Source organism: Vulpes vulpes, chromosome 5 (genome assembly GCF_048418805.1).
Source record: "Vulpes vulpes isolate BD-2025 chromosome 5, VulVul3, whole genome shotgun sequence".
Lineage (NCBI taxonomy): Eukaryota > Metazoa > Chordata > Mammalia > Carnivora > Canidae > Vulpes > Vulpes vulpes.
In genome coordinates this window covers 13,789,123-13,808,910 of record NC_132784.1, presented here as the reverse complement: position 1 = coordinate 13,808,910, position 19,788 = coordinate 13,789,123, and the positions used below count along the sequence as shown (strand labels likewise).

Below are 19,788 nucleotides of genomic sequence, written 5' to 3'. Positions count from 1 at the left end.
GGTACAGTTGTAAATGGGATTGGTTCCTTAATTTCTCCTTCTGCTGCTTCATTATTGGTGTATAGAAATGCAACAGATATCTGTATGTTGATTTTTTACCTTTACTGAATTTGTGTTTCAGTTCTAGCAGGTGTTGTTTGTTTGTTTGTTTTTGTTTTTTGGGGTTTTTTTTGTTTTGTTTTGTTTTGTTTTGTTTTTTTGTGAAGGCCTTTGGGTTTTCTACATATCAGATTCCTTGATTGAAATGTTAAAATTAAAACTTTAATTTCAAAAGAGTTAAATAGATGTTTGACATAATTAATGAAGTAATTATTGATTTAGAAATCCTGAAATATGTAAGCATATTCAAATATAAATTTTGATGATATTTTGATTAAGCAGTGATACATTTTTATATCTTTCATTAAACTTCTCACTAGTTTATGAATATCTTAAGAGGCCAACCAAGACAGAATCAATTTTGTGTTTTCAGTGACTAGAACAATGATGGCATAGCCCTAAGTAGACACTTAGTGCACATTTTATGAATTAATCAGATTTATTTTTTTTTCCACACAGCATCATTTATGTAAATATTTGATTCATAGTGGTCCATGAGACAGTGTAGGAGAAAAATGAGATTTAATTAACTCTCCTTAAATTTGAATCAGCTGCAAAAAGGATAATTTATAAACCAAAATAATAATTTTCCTCACTCACTAAAGGTATGAGCCCATCAGATTATAAGCAAGTAAAAAGATCTTCCAATTATGGAAATGAACAGTATTTATTTTCGGTAAAGATTGAAAGATAGGAAAGAATTACTTGATTCTTTGCAACATATTTTTATTTTATTTTATTTATTTTATTTTATTTTTTCCATTGTTAATTATAAGATATCCAAGAAATATATATGTATATATAAGGAGCTTTATTTCATACTCCAATATATTCATTGCTTATTAGAAATTGAAAGAAATGTCTCTTTCACCTTAGTTTCAGGAGAATCTATTCATCTCTTAATGAATTGACATATGATAAGCAAAATATGACTCCTATAATTGATTTTTTTCTAACTTTTGGCTAATGGGAAAACTAGAGATTAATTAAAGCTTAATTTTAACAATTGGAAAAGAAATTAAACCATGGAAATTTCACAAATCCTCTGACTTCATCACACAACTCTTCAATTTCTTTTTTTTCTAATTCCCTCCTCCTCTTTCTTCTCCCTCCACTACTGCCCTCTGTTTGTAACAGCTTTATTGAGAGCTACTTCACAGACCATAGTTTTCACCCATTTGAAATGTATAGTTCATTGTTTTTAGTATACTCACAGAGTTGTACAACTGTCATCAGTTTTAGAATATTCTTCAGGTGCCTGTAAAGCAACCTATGCACACTAGCAGTCTTTCTCTAGGACTCTCCCTCTGCAGCTTCCTGCAACCAGTAGTCTACGTTGTACCTCTTCAGATTTGTGTAGTCCATACACTTCAGATAAATGAAATATACAGTATGTGGTCTTTTGTGACTAACGTCTTTCATTTAGTACAGTATGTCAGGATTTATTTATGTTTTAGGACTTATTGATACTTTATTCTTTTTTATTGTTAAATAATATTCCATTGCATGATATGCTACTTTTGTGTATCCATTTATTAGGTAATTGGCATTTGAATTGGCTCATTTATTTTTGAGGGGTAAAGGAGGGGCAAAGGGAGAAGGAGAAGGAGAATCCTAAGCAGGCTACACACCCAGCACAGAGCCTGACACACAAGGCTCCATCTCACCCTGAGATCATGTCCTGAACCAAATTTAAGAGTCAGATGCTGAACTGACTGAGCCACCCAGGCACCCTGAATAGGTGCTATTATGAATAATGTTTCTGCATTTATATGCAAGTTTTGTGTAGGCATATGTTTTCATAATTCTTGATGTGTTTCTGCTATTTGGAGTGTAATTCTGAGTCATATGGTAACTCTATTTAGCAAAAACGGTTGCTTGTGTGCATCAGGAAAAAGATCACAGAGATTTATTCAGTTATAGTTGCACACAACCCCTGGTGTCCTCAACTAGCATGGGATCTATTAATGGACATTTCTGAGAAAGTGGACAATAAAGAATGACTTTCAGCTTCGGACCATTAAAGTGCAATTTAGTAAATGACAACTCAATTTTTAAAGTAATTCACTTTGGAAATTATTTTTACATCTTTGGGGGGTTTCTGGTGAATATATAACTCTGTGTGTCTGTGTGTGTTTGCCTAAGTAACATATTATGTAGTCTTAATTGGTTTTGAACTCTTAATAGAGGAATCAAGCAGCCCATGATCTTATACTTCCCTTTATCACTCAGCATTCTGTTACTGATTTACACATATTTGTATTTAGCTGTAGTTCACTTATTTTCATGACTGTTATAAGATATTCCATTCTTTTCATGTTATTTTCATGGTTATATGGTTGTCCTTATTTTTATATATTTTTATCTGATATTCTGATATTTATCTGGGCATCCTATATTTTTATTTACCAAATTTATCGTGAATTACACTAAGTCACAATAAGAAAGTTATGATTAATCTAATTCTGTGCATCCAAGACCCATCAAGATGAAAACAGCTAATAAGTATTATATACTGTATATAATAATTTCATTGAAGGTAAAATATAGGAAGAAGTAGATATCAAACATAATAATGAGGTATATGTCAGAATACACCAAATCTGGAATAAACAATTTTCTTTTTAGTTACTAACTTCTCTCTTTTTATTTGAGACTATTAATGTTAATACTAAATTACTGATGTCATATGAACTCTAAATGAGCCTTTCATCTATTAAAAAAATGATGAGCTTTTAGGAAAATTTACTTTTTAAGCACTATTATTTATTAATTTCTCTCATTTTTAAAGAAGAGCCAGGTTAAAACCTTTTTTTTTAAATAAGACAATAATGCTCATTATGTTTTCCTTTCTTTTTAAAAATAGGGGAATTGCCAAGCCCTCAGTAGCCATCTTCTTGCCAATGGCAGAAATAAAACCACATGAATAACATAAATACCTGGAAATACATGTCATATTTTATAATAATAACTCTAGGGCACTTAGGTGGCTCAATTGGTTAAGTGCGTGCCTTCGACTCGGGTCATGATTTCAGGGTCCTAAATAGAGCCCCACCTTGGGCTCCGTACTCCATGGGAGTCTGTTTCTCCCACTCCCTCTACTCCCTCCTCCCACTGCTCTTGCTCATTCTCTCTCTCTCCTCTCTTTCTGTCTCAAGTAAATAAATAAAATCTTAAAAAAATAAAATAATAACTCTATTAACCAGGTCTGTGAGATCATAGTCTTTGATTTACCTGATGGAATATTGCAGCAAGAAAAGACAAGTAATTTACCGATGAAGAGCACTAGTCCACCTAACTTATAAGCATTCTGTTGAACATGTATTAGGCCATAATGTGGAAAACTCATCCAGAAATTCTGATGTTACAATTTTTAGGACTTCCCTAACTTTTCATATATTTCTATGTGGTCTCTCTCTCTCTCTTTTCTTTTTTATTTGAAGAGCAGTTGACACACAATTAGTTTCAGGTATATAACCTAGAGAACAAAAATTCTGTGGGTTATGCTTTGCTGACCACAGGTGTAGCTACCATCTGTCATCATACATCGCTATTACATTACCAGTGAGTGTATTCTGTATACTGTCCCTTTCATTTCTGTGACTTTTACATTACATAACTGGAAGCCTGTACGTCCCAATTCCCTTCGCCCAATTATTGCCCCTCCCACAACCCTCGCCCTTCTGGCAATTATGAATTTATTATCAGTATTTATGGATTTGTTTCTGCTTTTTTTGTTCATTCATTTTAGTGTGTTTTTTCTTTTTTTTAGATTCCATGTATAAGTGAAATCATATTGTGTTTGTCTTTCTCAGTCTGACTTCACTCATTTTAGCATAGTATCTTCCAGAACCATCCATATTTTGCAAATGGTAAGATCACAGTCTTCTTCGTGGCTGAAGAATATTCCTCTGTGTGTGTGTATGTGTGTGTCTGTGTTAGTGTATATATGTGTGAATATACATACATTCATTTATACCACATCTTCTTTATCCATTCATTTATCAGTGGATACTTGGGTTGCTTCCATATTGTGGCTACTATAAATAATGCTGCAATAAGCATAGGAGTACGTGTATCTTTTCAAATTAGTGTATTCATTTTCTTTGAGTGAATACTCAGTAGTGGAATTACTGGATTGTATGGAATTTCTGTCTTTTTTTATGAAAATGTATACTATTTTCCATAGTGGCTCTGCTAGTTTACATTCCCATCAAGAGTGGATATGGGTTTCTTTTACTCCATGTCCTTACCAACACTTTTTTCTTGCATTTTTGATATTACAGGTGTAGAGGTGTAGAATGTAGACAGGTGTAGAGTGATATCTCATTGTGGCTTTGATTTGCATTTCCAAGATGATGAGTGATGCTGAACAACTTTTCATGGGTTTGTAGGCCATCTGCATCTCCATTGCTTTATAAGCTCTGTTCTTTAGTCCAGCATCACCAGAATGTGACCACTTAAAAATATATTCAAAATATGATGGTTACAAAGCCCTAGATAATTTGAAGGGTCAGTAGAATAGCACAAGCTAAATTTTAAAGAAACAATTTATATAATTATACATGTTACAATATCCCTTTCTTTCTCCAGCCAAAGATTTCGGATTTATTGACTTTTTGGGAGGAAGAATATTGGCACTCTCATCCTCAAAATTACCTTGTCTGCCCTGTTTTTTAAGTTATTAAGAGAATTCAGAGACCATTTTCACCATCTTATTAAAAATAAAAATTGTTTTTTAAATGTTTTAGTGCATGGCTTATGATCCAAATCAATAAGTACTAATGTGGCTGTTTATATTTATTGAGCAATAAATATATATGCAAGGTACTCTACAGGGGTTAATAGGTACCCATTCAATAGCCTTAAAAACTACCTACTTGTACCATGGCATTTTCTTCATTTAGTAGCTTTAAAAAATATTCTATTATCAATAAGATGCATAGTTCCAAGAAAAAAAGGGAAGAGACCATCTATTGTATTTATACAACATGAATATCATGGGTATTGCAAATAAATAGAATTCAAACACTATAATAACTAATTAGATAGCTATGAAAAGAGAATGTGAAAAAAGATACACAGTAAAATATTTGATTTTAAACTTCCTGGCATATAAGCACAGTCATGGCTAAAAAAACAAATTGTGGCTTTGTTTAAAGCTACAGGATAAAAAATAATCTCTTTTCCTCTTCCTCGTTCATTTCATTTGAAGCCAGAGAGAGGAGAGCCCATTCTTAGCATCATACTGTGGACTGCATTTTGGTTTGCCTTTTTTTCTGGCCTTCCTTGATCTTTTTCTCAGTATCAGTTAACTGCAGTGACCTTTTTCGTCCTCCCATCCACTTAGGGTCAACTGCCTTCTAAGATCGCTCATTAAGTGTTCTTAATGGTCTTTATGGTCTGTAGTATTAACAAAATTTATTCATAATATATACTTAATCACATATTTGAAAAAATAATATTTTATTTTTCTAGAATAAGAGATGATTTTTATAAACATTTTTGTGGGGGAGCGCCTGGGTGGCTCAGTTGTTGAGCACCTGTCTTCGGCTCAGGTCATGATCCCAGGGTCCTAAGATCGAGTCCTGGCATCATGTTCCCCTCAGGGAGCCTGCTTCTCCCTCTGCCTATGTCTCTGCCTCCGTCTCTGCATCTCTCATGAATAAATAAATAAAATCTTAAAAAAATAAAATAAACATTTTTGTCAGATATCAATAAACTAAAAATGAGATTAGGTAATGAGGATAGTTATGGCCCAAATAAAAATAAACAGTGCATGTGTGTGCATGTGTCTGTGTGTCTGTAGGGAGTTTGGTAGGTGGAGGTGCCAGAAGCAGGAAGGAAAGATCATAGGGCCCACAAAGACCTACCTTCTGGTCTTCATCATTCTCTGTTAAAAATATACGTACCGGGCCGCTGGTGGCTCAGCGATTTAGTGCCATCTTCAGCCCAGGGTATGATCCTGGAAATCCAGGATCGAGTCCCACATCAGGCTCCCTGCATAGAGCCTGCTTCTTCCTCTGCCTGTGTCTGTGTCTGTGTCTGTGTCTGTGTCTGTGTCTGTGTCTGTGTCTCTGTCTCTCTCTCTCTTTCTGTCTCTCATGAGTAAATAAATAAAATCTTAAAAAAAAAGAAATATACCTACCTATACTTTAAGGTTTAGAGTATTATCCAGTTCATGTTCCTAGGCCAGTTATTTTTTGGTTTGTTTTGTGTTATTTATTTTTGTAAGTGGAGATGAATATAAATATTTTTACCACCAGCTTGGTACAAGATCAAGAGCAGTAGTTACCCAAACTAGACAGTTCTCATCCTTCTGTCATGCCTCAATCTTAAGGCAACCAAATCCTTCTTACCAGTTTGTGTTCATTGTAACTCCATATCTTATTCCTGTCCTCTTGCTCCATCGTTTCTCAGCCTCAAGTCATACAAATGCAGGTTTTACGTTTTCTGGCACTTCTGACATTTACGTTTGTATTTAATGATTTCTTGCCCGATCTTCAGTATCTGACATCTTGGAACACTATCATTATCTTATTTCTACCTCTAGTTATAATGCTTTTGACAGGAGTGAATCATTGCACTAGAGCCTGTTAATAGGGGCATTACTGTGGCAATAAAAGATGTAAATCGTAGTTCCAAACAACCTAGTAGAGCAATCATGAAACAGTGATCAATGATTAGATGAACTGCACATATAATTATATACATATAAGGTCAGATGAATCGCTTGAGCCGAAAAGGACAGGGAAGGTTTAAGAGGGAGAATTAGAGTATTTTAAAGAAATACAATTTGAATAGGGACCAGATAAAGTTGTGAAAGTATTGCAGCAGGTGGAGTACCTGGAGAAAACAGCTATATTTGAAGAATATAAGTAATAGTAAACAATACTTGTAATGACTGCACTGTTACTGATCCATCCCTAGTAGAACATGCTGTTTTGGGGATTTTATCCATTTTCTTTGTTGAGGATGGATTTGTATTGAATATAAACTTTTGTCTAATGCTCTATATAACTGATTAATAATGCAGCTCCTAGATATATCCCTTAAACTCTAGACTTTTATACAAAATCTCATACATTTCCTGTTGGATATTCTAAAAGGACTATAAACAATAGCATATCTAAAACTGACATGTTTCAGGATGCCTGGGTGGCTCAGTGGTTGAGTGTCTGCCTTTGGCTCAGGGCGTGATCCTGGGGTCCTGGGATCAAGTCCCATGTCAGGCTCCCTGCATGGAGCCTGCTTCTTCCTCTACCTGAATCTCTGTCTCTCTCTCTCTCTCTGTCTCTCATGAATGAATAAATAAAATCTTTAAAAAAATGACATGTTTTAAGCTTTCTTCAAAATTTTTTTTTTCCCAATTCATGTTCTAATAGCAACATTTCACCCAGTGGTAAAAACATGAAACACAAAATTGTTTTGTACACCTTAGTAATACTGCATGCATTATTAATATTAGCAGTAATCCATGAGTTGGCCCCCACCTTTCCAGTAATCTTTTTAAGCTTCTTGTGTATTTTGATAAAATTATTCTGATAACATAGTCTATAATTTCATTTATATAGAAAACACTGGATCATGAATTTTTCACTTACATTACCACAAAATATATGAAAAGGATACCATTCTGTTCTTTATTTTTTAAATAATTATTTTATTTGAGAGAGAGAGAGAGAGAGAGAGAGAGAGAGAACAAGTGGGGGAGGAGAGGGAGAGAGAAAATCTCAAGCAGACTCCCCACTGAGCGCCGAGCCCAATGCTAGGCTTCACCTCACAACCCTGAGATCATGACCCTAAGATAATGACCTGAACCAAAACCAAGGGTCAGACACTTAACTGAGCCTCACAGGCACGCCACCATTCTGTTCTTTAAATTTCATAACATTGTCTTCTTTCCCTTCCTTCATCCTTAAGGCAATTATTGCTTTACCAAAAATTAGCAAACTCATAGCCCCCAGGCAGAAATTTGTGCCTATAAATCTATTTGGAAATATTGAGCTATAGTTAAAAAATCTTAAGAATGTAAAGTAAAATCTTGATTTCTAGCTTATCTTGAAAAAAAATTGGAACACCAGAAATTCTATATGCACTTTCCTGTAAGTTAATGTTACCTGGAGCTGGGACTACTGCCCCTTTTAGGCAGTGTGACTATTCCATTTACCCTCATTTTACCCATACAGCTTAATTCTGCTACTGCATACCCAGTTCCTATATGCACTTGGATTTGAAACTCTTATTCTACTATGGACTATAGAGAAACAGAGTGCTGTCTTCCCTTGTCCAATATGGGATGGAGATTATTTTAGGGAACTTGGTTTCTTAACCTTATAGCACTTTCAATATCTACTATGGTACTGGTTACATGTGAATGTTCTTCAATAAAATGTATATTGGTAGAACCAAATGGTACATGCAAATAAGTAAGGTACTATAAAATCTTCCCAAGCTGCCTGGAACAATGCATTTCATTTCTCAACTTGATCAAATGTTTTGTCTTCCCCATTTAATTTGTTTAGTTAACCATGTGCATGATTTTCCTGTTTATCCTACCCTGCTTGGCTTTTTTCCCCCCTAACTTGCTTGGCTTTAATTGAATGTTCCTGGGTGGTAGACTTGATGCATTTTAATACCCTTTGTACGTTCCCGGTGTCAAAAAAGGCACTGGTAGGCATTATTGCTGAACATCAATAAACACATATAGAAAATATTTCTGCATCCTTTTATTTCAATAGTAATTAAGTGATTCTGTAGGTGACATAATAGCATTCTTGGCAATGATAAACCTTTCAAAACACTACTTCAAGGTCATATCAAGTTGAATCTCAACCAGAACTATACTAATATCTGTAATTAGGGTGAGTGTGGATCAAGGGGTCTCAGGTCCCTGCTAGAAAGAATGAATCTCCCAGACCAACAGATGATCACATTAATGGCTATGCTCAGAGGTATTTATCTGAGACTTCTGATGTCTCTTGACTAAGCAACATGTACCATCAGCAAGTTACTTTGCAGCATCAGTGACCTGCACACAACTCTCTAAATTCAGATAAAGTTCAGCAGCTTGGGCCCCTGAAAAGGTATTGAGAAAATTTCCCAGGTTGTATGCCACTTAAGCTGGAAGCAGTATAGCGATAATTAATAAAGTGCCAGACTGGATAATTGTAGGAACCATAAAAGACACTAAAATTAGTGTTACTGGAGCCACAGACACACCTGTAAACGTGTGAGGTTAATTTGTGTGAGGAGCATCACATGAGAGGGGATGAAGACAGGGGAGGTGAGATGTTCTTTAAATAATTCAGTTTGGTAAGCTCTTCCATACCATAAAGAAAGAAACTCCTGCTAGTGGGATAATGCAGGGTTTATTAAAGGAGTTTTATCCTATATCCTTTTGTTATGTGTGCTCATCATCTTGACCAATTTTTAGATAATAAACTTCCCCTTACTGTGTTACAGTATACTTCTTGATAGTGTAATATTGAGAGACCTGACCTTATTTTCTCACTGTCACCCTAAATTCTGCACAGACTAGGGGGCACCTGGGTGGCTCAGTCAGTTAAGTGTCCACCTCTTGAATTCAGCTCAGGTCATGATCTCAGGGTCGTGGAATTGAGCCCCGCATCCAGCTCCGTGCTCAGCAAGGAGTCTGCTTAAGGATTCTCACTCTCCCTCTCCCTCTGCCCCTCAGTGCTCCCCATCCTCACTTACTTTTTTTTTTCCTCTCTCTCTCTCTCTAAAATAAAAACAAGTAAGTATTTTAAAAAACTCTGTGCAGACCAATTTCCATCTGGTTTCCATACACAATAAGTTAACGACAGAAAAGGAAGAATAACAATGAGGATACCTACATCATAATACTTATCATGAGAAGGGCTGAGAACTATTGAGAACTACAATATTATAAGCAATTTACAGAGCTGATGAATTGTAGCTCTGTTGTTATTATTGTTTGTTGTTATTTCCATTATTATTGAGTGAACTTTTAAAAAATTAAAACTAAAATCTTTGAAATGAATTACTGCCAATGATTATTCTGACCATCTCCTAAATGTCTTTTTTTTTTTTTAATTTTTATTTATTTATGATAGTCACAGAGAGAGAGAGAGGCAGAGACACAGGCAGAGGGAGAAGCAGGCTCCATGCACCGGGAGCCTGATATGGGATTAGATCCCGGGTCTCCAGGATCGCGCCCTGGGCCAAAGGCAGGCGCCAAACCGCTGCGCCACCCAGGGATCCCCTAAATGTCTTATACAAAGGCTGTACAAGATAGATGTATGTAGGTTTTATGTAAGTAAAACCTCAAAATCTTAGTATTACCCTATAGTAGTATTTTCTTCCAAACCACTCCATTTTCTTGGCTTCTGGGCTCAGAGATTAGCTGTGTGATTCCAACAAAATTTTCTGACACCATCTGGTTATCCTACTAGTTAATTCAATTCTAGCTACCCAGAATTAGTATACACCCTCCAAGTTAAGGACTGCCCCCAGGTCAGATGCAAACTGCATGTCCCAGGTCTCCAGACTACCTGGGTTTTGGTCTAACTTAGCTATAAATTTGATGTTTCCCACAGTCCTACTTTAGTTTCAATAATTTGCTGAATGATACAGGAAGTGCTATACTTAGGAGTACTGGTTTATTTTAGAGGCTACAAATGAACAGCCAGATGAAAGGTAAATAGCACAGTCTTGTCTATAGAGTTGGAAGGTGCCACCCTTCTGGTATATTGATATATTTACTAACAAGGAAGTACCTTCCAATTTCATTGTTTACAGTTTTTATTGAGATCTCATTACCTAGGCATGATTGATTTTACATCATGGGCCGCATGACTGTACTCCATCTCCTATCCTTCCACCTGCCCTGACATCCAGTTAGGGTTGAAAGTTCTAATTCTCTAATCAGGTGGTTGGTTCACTTGGTAGGCAATCCTCATCCAGAAGCTGTCAGCCACTCTCCCCCACTACCTCTATCCCTTGAGTCATCTCATTGGCGCAAACCAAACATGGTCAAAGGGAACTAATAATTAATTAATATCAAATGACACTTCTATCACTCAGAAAATTCTAAGCATTTTAGGAGCTCTATACAAGGAATCAGGGAAGAAGACTAAATATATATTTTTTATTATACCCCACAAAATTCTTTCAAATATTAATTTGAATTTCTTGTTCTTTCCATTGTGTTTGGGGAGATTCTAAGTATAAAAACCATTACTTCACTCTTTTTTCATTTTTCACAGAGAATTTCTTGTAGAAATTGACCTCTAAAATGGTGGATGAAATTACTTACATATGCTTTTGTCTGCAAAAACCATACAAAGTAGTTCGCCTAAAATGTCTATAGAGTGCATTTTATCTTTAGTTTGTATTTTGTAGGCTTTTGATGCATTAACTCAACTTGTTTGACTTCATTTTAGATCTGAAATTAAATATAATCTTTATCTCAAATAAAATTATTTCTCCACCCTCAATATATTTCTCCTTCACTTTATGTATTTATTTTCAATTCTTATATTAGGTCTATTCAATGATAGAATTATAGGATCAAAATCAGGGACAGTGTAGTTATAATCAAGAATAATCAGTTATTTGTGTTCTATTTTATTATAGGAATATCTTTTTATTTTATTTTATTTATGATAGTCACAGAGAGAGAGAGAGAGAGAGAGGCAGAGACACAGTCAGAGGGAGAAGCAGGCCCCATGCACCGGGAGCCTGACGTGAGATTCGATCCCGGGTCTCCAGGATCGTGCCCTGGGACAAAGGCAGGCACCAAACCGCTGCACCACCCAGGGATCCCTTATTATAGGAATATCATCTAAAGAGTCTCTGTCTTTAATATAAACATCTTCTTTTAAATACAAGTATGCAACCTGTAAGAAAACAAACTTACAAAGACAGCAAATCATGACACCACAGCATGTTACTGTTTCCTTTTTTTTTTTTTGCTTAATCCAACATGCAAATATAAGAACATTTTGCTTATTTATGAAGTTGTGATTTTTTTAGTTTTTTTCTTCTAATGAAAATATTAACATAGTCTGTAAGTGATAACATGTAAAAACGATACGCTAGCAAATTTTCTTCTTAATGGAATGCTAATATAGCCTAAATTTTTATGTCCATCTGAATAATCATACATGCATGCATGTATATGCATATTTACAATAGGAATAAACATGCCTATGCCACTGTGTTGTGATGAGAATTGATATCTTTTTAAATATCTACATACCCAAATGCATATTAACATCTCTGTTATTAAGCTTTTCACTGTTTTTATAACTGCCTTTTTTTTTTTTTCAATTTCTAGGTAACCTTCAAAGCATCAAAACATTCAGTTTCGCCAGATTTAAAATATGTTCTTCTGGCATACGATGTCAAACAGGTAAAGGAGTGATCTTCTTTGAAAAAACAAAACAAAACAAAAAAAAACCTTTTCTTTCGATGCATTCAGGTAACAAGTCATAGTTTTACTTGGTCATCTACTCATCTAGAAAAAAATTTGCACATCCCATAGTTGCAGGGGGATACTGATAACCAATATGGCACGAGAGAGGTTTGGAGGAAGTAGCTGCCTTCCATACCTGGCTAGCAGGTAGCTGGGGCAGTCTACTACTTATGTGTGCTAGTCCTAGTACATCTCTTTTAAAGGAGAGTGTGGCAGGTTGTTTAGCAAATCAGACAAATGGATGCCTTTGCTATTTTCAGGACAGCCTTATTCTAATGTGTTTCATGCATGTATATATGAAGAAATTTCCTGATGGCTCTGCCCTAAGCTGCAGTGTGTATAATGAGAGGGGACTGGTGAAAACACTGATTCAGGTTATGGACAGTAAATTTTTTGGTGGTATTTGAGCACAAGCCTTGTGGTTATAGAAAATTCTGAAAGTGGGTCAAACCAAGGAATCAATTCTGAACAAATAAAATGTTCTAATTGCAATTAGCATTTCATTATTCCATGTCAGCTCTACAGCACACAATTAGAGCAATATGTATGGTTGTTGAGTATTTTGTATTTAGATATAATTTGCACTGTTAAGAAGCAAAGTAAATGTTGAAAGGCAATTCAGCAGATTAGTTTCTGTAGAAAATAAATGATTGGAAACCATTCAAAAAATTTTATGTCCTTTAAGACAATAAAAATTTATAGACTTAAGGCAAGAGGCCTCATATAATGCATTGAAAGGCTTTGAGCACATAAAATTTCACAGTTCAAAGGACCTTCTAAGTAATTAGTCTTTTGGAGTATACATGTACTGTATTTTTAGATAAATTTGTATATTTTTATTTAAAAAATAATTGACACTAAAAAACAAGGAGATTATAATCAAAAACATCTTTTCCAATTACAAATCTCAAACTTTTTACTTTATTTTTGCTCTGTATTATCTCTATTCATTGAGATTCTGAAAAGCACATGTAGTAGCAAGAAAAATACTTGTTTTATATTTTGCTGAAATATCCAAAGGTATTTTTATCTACCTCAGGAAACATACAATCAGAGGCAATATGACACAGACACTTAGATCGACTATATACAGCATTGTGTGAGGTGTTATAGGAGTAGTAATATTAACAAATATAGAAAATTTCTACTCAAGATAATCATGTTGGGAAAGGAAGCATATGATAAGATTTGAAGAGTAAACAGGTAAAGATGATTAGAAAAGCAGATAACATGGGGCTTCATGGTAGGAGATTCAAGTCTTTGAGGGATGACAGTTCAGATTCTCTAGATCACTGGTAACTAACTAACTAACTAACTAACAATAAATAAACCTATATACCTAGTAAAACCCAAATTATAGAATATTTTGAATTCCATTTTATTCTTTACAGCTTATATTGACTGAGATAGCCATTTGGGGCCGTTGATGTTTTTACATTAATTAAATGACATTTTTACTCTGTGTGTGGGTCTGGTGTACGTGTTTGTGTTTGTGTATTCATGCACATGTGTATAATGCTCACTAACAAAGATGGAAAAGGGCAGCCTGGGTGGCTCAGCGGTTTAGCGCTACTTTCAACCCATGGCATGATCCTGGAGACCCAGGATCGAGTCCCACATCGGGCTCTCTGTATGGAGCCTGCTTCTCCCTCTGCCTGTGTCTCTGCCTTTCTCTCTGTGGCTCTCATGAATAAATAAATAACATATAAAAAAAAAGATGGAAAAAACAAGTTCTATAAAATACAACCCCGAAAGCACATCCACTAAGATTATTTTAATGTATTTTTTTCCTTTTGTCCCCTTTATATGTAAAAGTAGGTAAGTGGGGGAAATCATATATTAAGCATTGTTTTAGGCAGGCATTATTATCCTGATTTGAGGGAGGAGAAAAGTTAATCTCAGAAAAGCTGAAAAACACAGAGTTTGATGATTTAGAAATTTATCCAAGATCTTTCAATTAGGAAGTCATAGCCATGCACTAACAAATGAAATTATACAATATTTTGTCTTTATTTTCAATATAAGGCAGATGAGCTGAACCAGAAAAACATAATCAAAAGCTAGATTCCAACAACTTACAGATTCTCCCTATTGTTGGAACTTAGTTATCTTCAGGTTTTAAAATGTTTTGAAAATATTTTTTAGTATATTCCCTTTTTCCTGATTTATACAATTTCTATAGAATGCATTTACATACATGGGATTTCTGAGTGAAACTTATAACATTGTTTAATTGAACTGAAATTCATAAAGGTTATCACAAAATAAGCTGCCTTAAAGTGTACAAGTCAGTGGCACTTAGCATATTTACGAGGCTATACCACCCCTATCTAGTTCCAACACACTTTTATCAACCAAAAGTAAACCCCATACACATTAATCAGGCAGTCCCCATGTTTCCCTACAATACCTTTAAGTAATCATCAATCTGATTTCTATCTGTATGGATTTACCCATTTTGATATGTAGATGTAACTGTATGACATGGGACCTTTTTGTCTGGCTTTTCTCTTTTTTCTATTTTTTTGTATATATATATATATATATATATATATATTTTTTTTTTAGATGAATGTTTTTTTTTTTTTAATTTTTTTTTAATTTTTTATTTATTTATGATAGTCACAGAGAGAGAGAGAGAGGCAGAGACACAGGCGGAGGGAGAAGCAGGCTCCATGCGCCGGGAGCCTGATGTGGGATTCGATCCCGGGTCTCCAGGATCGCGCCCTGGGCCAAAGGCAGGCGCCAAACCGCTGCGCCACCCAGGGATCCCTTTTGTATATATTTTTATCAGAGTTCGATTTGCCAACATATAGTATAACACCCAGTGCTCATCCTCTCAAGTGCCCCCCTCAGTGCCTGTCACCCAGTTACCCCATCTCCCTGCCCACCTCCCCTTCGACTGCCCCTTGTTCATTTCCCAGAGTTACAAGGCTCTCATGTTCTGTCTCCCTCACTGATATTTCCCACTCATTTTCTCTCCTTTCCCCTTTAATCCCTTTCACTATTTTTTATATTCCCTGAATAAATTAGACCATATAATATTTTATCCCCTAATTGATTTACTTCACTCAGCATAATACCCTCCAGTTCCATCCACATCAAAGCAAATGGTGGGTATTCATCATTTCTAATGGCTGAGTAACATTCCATTGTATACATAGACCACAGCTTCTTTATCCATTCATCAGTCGATGGACACTGACGCTCCTTCCACAGTTTGGCTATTGTGGACATTGCTGCTATAAACATCGGGGTGCAGGTGTCCTAGCGTTTCATTGCATCTGTATCTTTGGGGTAAATCCCCAGCAGCACAGTTGCTGGGTCGTTGGGTAGCTCTATGTTTAACTCTTTGAGGAACCTCCACACAGTTTTCCAGAGTGGCTGCACCAGTTCACATTCCCACCACAATGCAGGAGGGTTCCCCTTTCTCCACATCCTCTCCAACATTTGTTGTCTCCTGTCTTGTTAATTTTCCCCATTCTCACTGCTGTGAGGTGGTATCTCATTGTGGTTTTGATTTGTATTTCCCTGATGGCCAGTGATGTGGAGCATTTTCTCATGTGCTTGTCTTCCTGTGTGAAATTTCTGTTCATGTCTTTTGCCTATTTCATGATTGGATTGTTTGTTTCTTTGGTGTTGAGTTTAATAAGTTCTTTATAGATCTTGGATACTAGCCCTTTATCTGATACGTCATTTGCAAATATCTTCTTTCATTTTGTAGGTTGTCTTTAGTTTTGTTGACTGTTTCTTTTGCTGTGCAGAAGCTTTTTATCTTGATTAAGCCCCAATAGTTCATTTGTGCTATTGTTTCCATTACCTTCAAAGATGTATCTTGCGAGAAGTTGCTGTGTTCAAAAAGGGTGTTGCCTGTGTTCTCCTCTAGGATTTTGATAGATTCTTGTCTCACATTTAGATATTTCATCCATTTTGAGTTTATCTTTGTGTATGGTGTAAGAGAATGGTCTGGTTTCATTCTTCTGCATGTGGCATTCCAATTTTCCCAGCACCATTTATTGAAGAGACTGTCCTTTTTCCAGTGGATAGTCTTTCCTGATTTGTTGAATATTAGTTGACCATAGAGCTGAGGGGGCATTTTTTGATTCTCTATTCGGTTCCATTGATCTATGTGTCTGTTTGTGTGCCAGTAGGACACTGTCTTGATGATCACAGCTTTGTAGTACAACTTGAAATCCAGTATTGTGATGCCCCCGGCTCTGGTTTTCTTTTTCAGTATTCCCCTGGCTATTCGGGGTCTTTTCTGATGCCACACAAATCTTAAAATGATTTGTTCCAACTCTCTGAAGAAAGTCCATGGTATTTTGATAGGGATTGCATTGAACATGTAAATTGTGTCTGGCTTTTTTCACTTAACATAGTATTTCGAAGTTTATCCACATTTTAGTATGGATCAGGACTTCATTCTTTTTTTTTTTTGTGGTTAAATAATATCCCTTTGCATGAATATATCACAGTTTGTATGCTTATCCTTTGAGGAATATTTGCTTACTCCCCAACTTTTGGCTTTTCTGAATAGTGGGTACATTTATACATAAGAATTTCCTGCGTACCTATTTTCAATTTTGGGAGTTATATTGAGGTGTGAAATTGCTGAGTAAGATGCTGATTCTATGTTTAACTTTTTGAGGAACCACCCAACTGCTTTCCAAAGTGGCTGCACCATTTTTTACTCCCACCAACAATATATGAGTTCTAATTTCTCTATATTCTCACTAATAGTGGTTATTTTCTGTTTTTCTTATTATGAACCATCCTAGTATGTATGAATTGGTATCTCATTGTAGTTTTGGTGTATACCTCCTTAATGACTAATGATGTTGAGCATATTTTCATATGCTTGTTGGCCCTTTGTATTTCTTCTTTGGAGAAATGACTATTGAATTCTTATGCCTATTTCCTTTTATTTTTCTTTTTGGTAGTTGTGCTTAAGAACTGTCTACATATTCTGAACAGTACACATAGGACTTGAAAATATTTTCTCCCACTCAGTAGATTATCTTTTCACTTTCTTTATAATGTCCTTTGAGACATAAATTTTAAAAATTCTGATTAATGTAATTTATCTAAACACAGGCTTTTGGTGTCATAGAAATCCATTGCCAGACTCAAGCTCATAAAGGTTTACCCCTATGACTTTTTTTTTGAAAATGTTATGTTTTTGGTTCTTATATTTAGGTTATTGATTCATTTTGAATTAATTTTTGTAAAGTGTGAGATAGGGGTCCAAGTATAACACAATATATAGGCTTATGCTATATATAGAAACACTGCTTTCCAAAATGGTTATGTTGGTTTATAACTACCATTAGGCAATGTTTGGCCTCTTATATTACCATCTTTACCAACTTAGAACTACATTTTTTAAAAAAGTAATTATTAACTTGATTATCTACTAATCAAATACATGCACACATTCTCTCTCTCCCTCTCTGTCACACACACACATACAATCAGTATTAGTTTTATATTACTATGCAGTAAATTTCCCCAAACTTAGTGACTTTAAAAAAAAAGCATTTATTGTGCTCAGTTTCTGTGTAATGGAATTTGGAATTGGCTTGGCTGGGTGTTTTCTGGCTCAGGATTTCTCATGAAATTGCAGTCAGCTATCAGCAGGAGCTGCAGCCATCCAACAGCTTGACCGAGGTTGAAGAATACACTTCCAAGGTCTGTCACTCACATGGATGGCAAATTGGTGCTAACTATTGGCATGAGGCTTCAGATTTCTTCCTGACGATCTTTCTAAAATGCTGCTTGAGTGCCCTCATAATATACCTGGATGTCCTCAGGATGAATAATACAAAAGATTAAAGCAGAAACTTAAATGCTTCCTTAGGAGTTACCTATTAGGGGTGCTTTGGTGGGTCAATTGGTTAAGTGTCTGACTCTTGATTTCTGCTCAGATCATGATCTCATAAGATGGAGCCCTGTGCCAGGCTCTGTGCTGAGCTTAAGATTATCTTTCTCCTCTCCATTTGCCCCTCAGCTCCGCTGCTTACACTTGCTCTCTTAAAAAAAAAAATTACCTGTTACTTTCACAGAGCTTTTTTTTTAATTCAATTTCTTTTTTTTTTTTTTTGAAATTTATTTATTTATCTCAGAGGAGGGGCCAAGGGAGAGGGAAAAGAGAATCTTAAGCAGAATCCACACTCAGTATGAAGCTCCATCTCACGACTGCACTATCATGATCAGAGCTGAAACCAACAGTCAGACACAACTGACTCTACCACCCAGGTGCCCCTTAACTCAATTTATTTAAGCAACAATAAAAACCAAAAACAATTCACCCATTTCTCCTACCTCTCAGCTCTATCTCTAGCAGCTACTAATATAGTCTCTGTATCTATAAGCTTAGTTTTTATATTTAATTTTTAAAATATTCTACATAGAACAGACATATGGTATGTGTTGTTCTCTTATCAAATTATAATAATGCCCTCAAGGTCCATCCATGTTGTTCGAAATGGAAAGATTTAATTATTTTTATGGTTGAATATGTATATATGTGTGTATACATATATGTGTGTGTGTATATCTGTCGAACCCATCTAGTATATTTTTTCAGTTCAGTTAGTGCATTCAACTCTGTAACTTCTATTTGGTACTTTCTTCTATTCTCCATATCTGTTGAAGTTGTCATTGTGTTCATCCATTCTACTTCTTGCTTCGGTGAGCTTTCTATGACCATTACTGTGATCTCTTCATCAGGTAATTTAGGGTGTGTGTGTGTATGGTTCATCTTGTTCTTTAATTTGGAACATATTCCTATGTTTATGCTTGATTCTGTTGGTTTCTGTATAGTTGATGAAACAGTCACCTCTCACAGTTGACAAGGAGTAGCTTTGTGTAAGAGATGGATTTTGTTGTTCAACCTTGCCTGAGCTCCTGGTTGTCTTGCAAACCTTTGTGCTTCTCCAAGCAGCCTATTGTATTTTTAGACATTCTCAGTAGTTGAGTATGTGCCAATACCTGTCAGTGTCCAAAAAAAGAGTATATTGGCACCTAGATTCAAGCTGAGTGGAATCTAGACCTCAGCCATCAGCTTTTAAAAAATATGCAAATATATACAGTTCTGTGGTGGCCCTGCAAATGTGAGACCCAGGTGATCTGAAGGTGTATTTTTCTTTTCCTTTCTATTATTACTATTTATTACTATTACTATTACTATTACTATTACTATTATTATGTAGTTGGCCATAAGAGTAAGC

The 19,788-nt window shown here is 35.4% G+C and overlaps 1 protein-coding gene across 6 annotated transcripts in view; it reads left to right on the top strand.

Moving 5' to 3' along the window:
• Positions 1 to 19,788, top strand: part of DPP10 (dipeptidyl peptidase like 10) — a 1,540,096-nt gene that overhangs the window by 1,252,781 nt on the left and 267,527 nt on the right. For all 6 annotated transcript variants that reach the window (XM_072757585.1, XM_072757584.1, XM_026015550.2 and 3 more), the window contains one exon: positions 12,422 to 12,496. In XM_072757585.1, the coding sequence (XP_072613686.1) occupies positions 12,422 to 12,496 (75 nt within the window). The remainder of the gene's footprint in view (positions 1 to 12,421; positions 12,497 to 19,788) is intronic.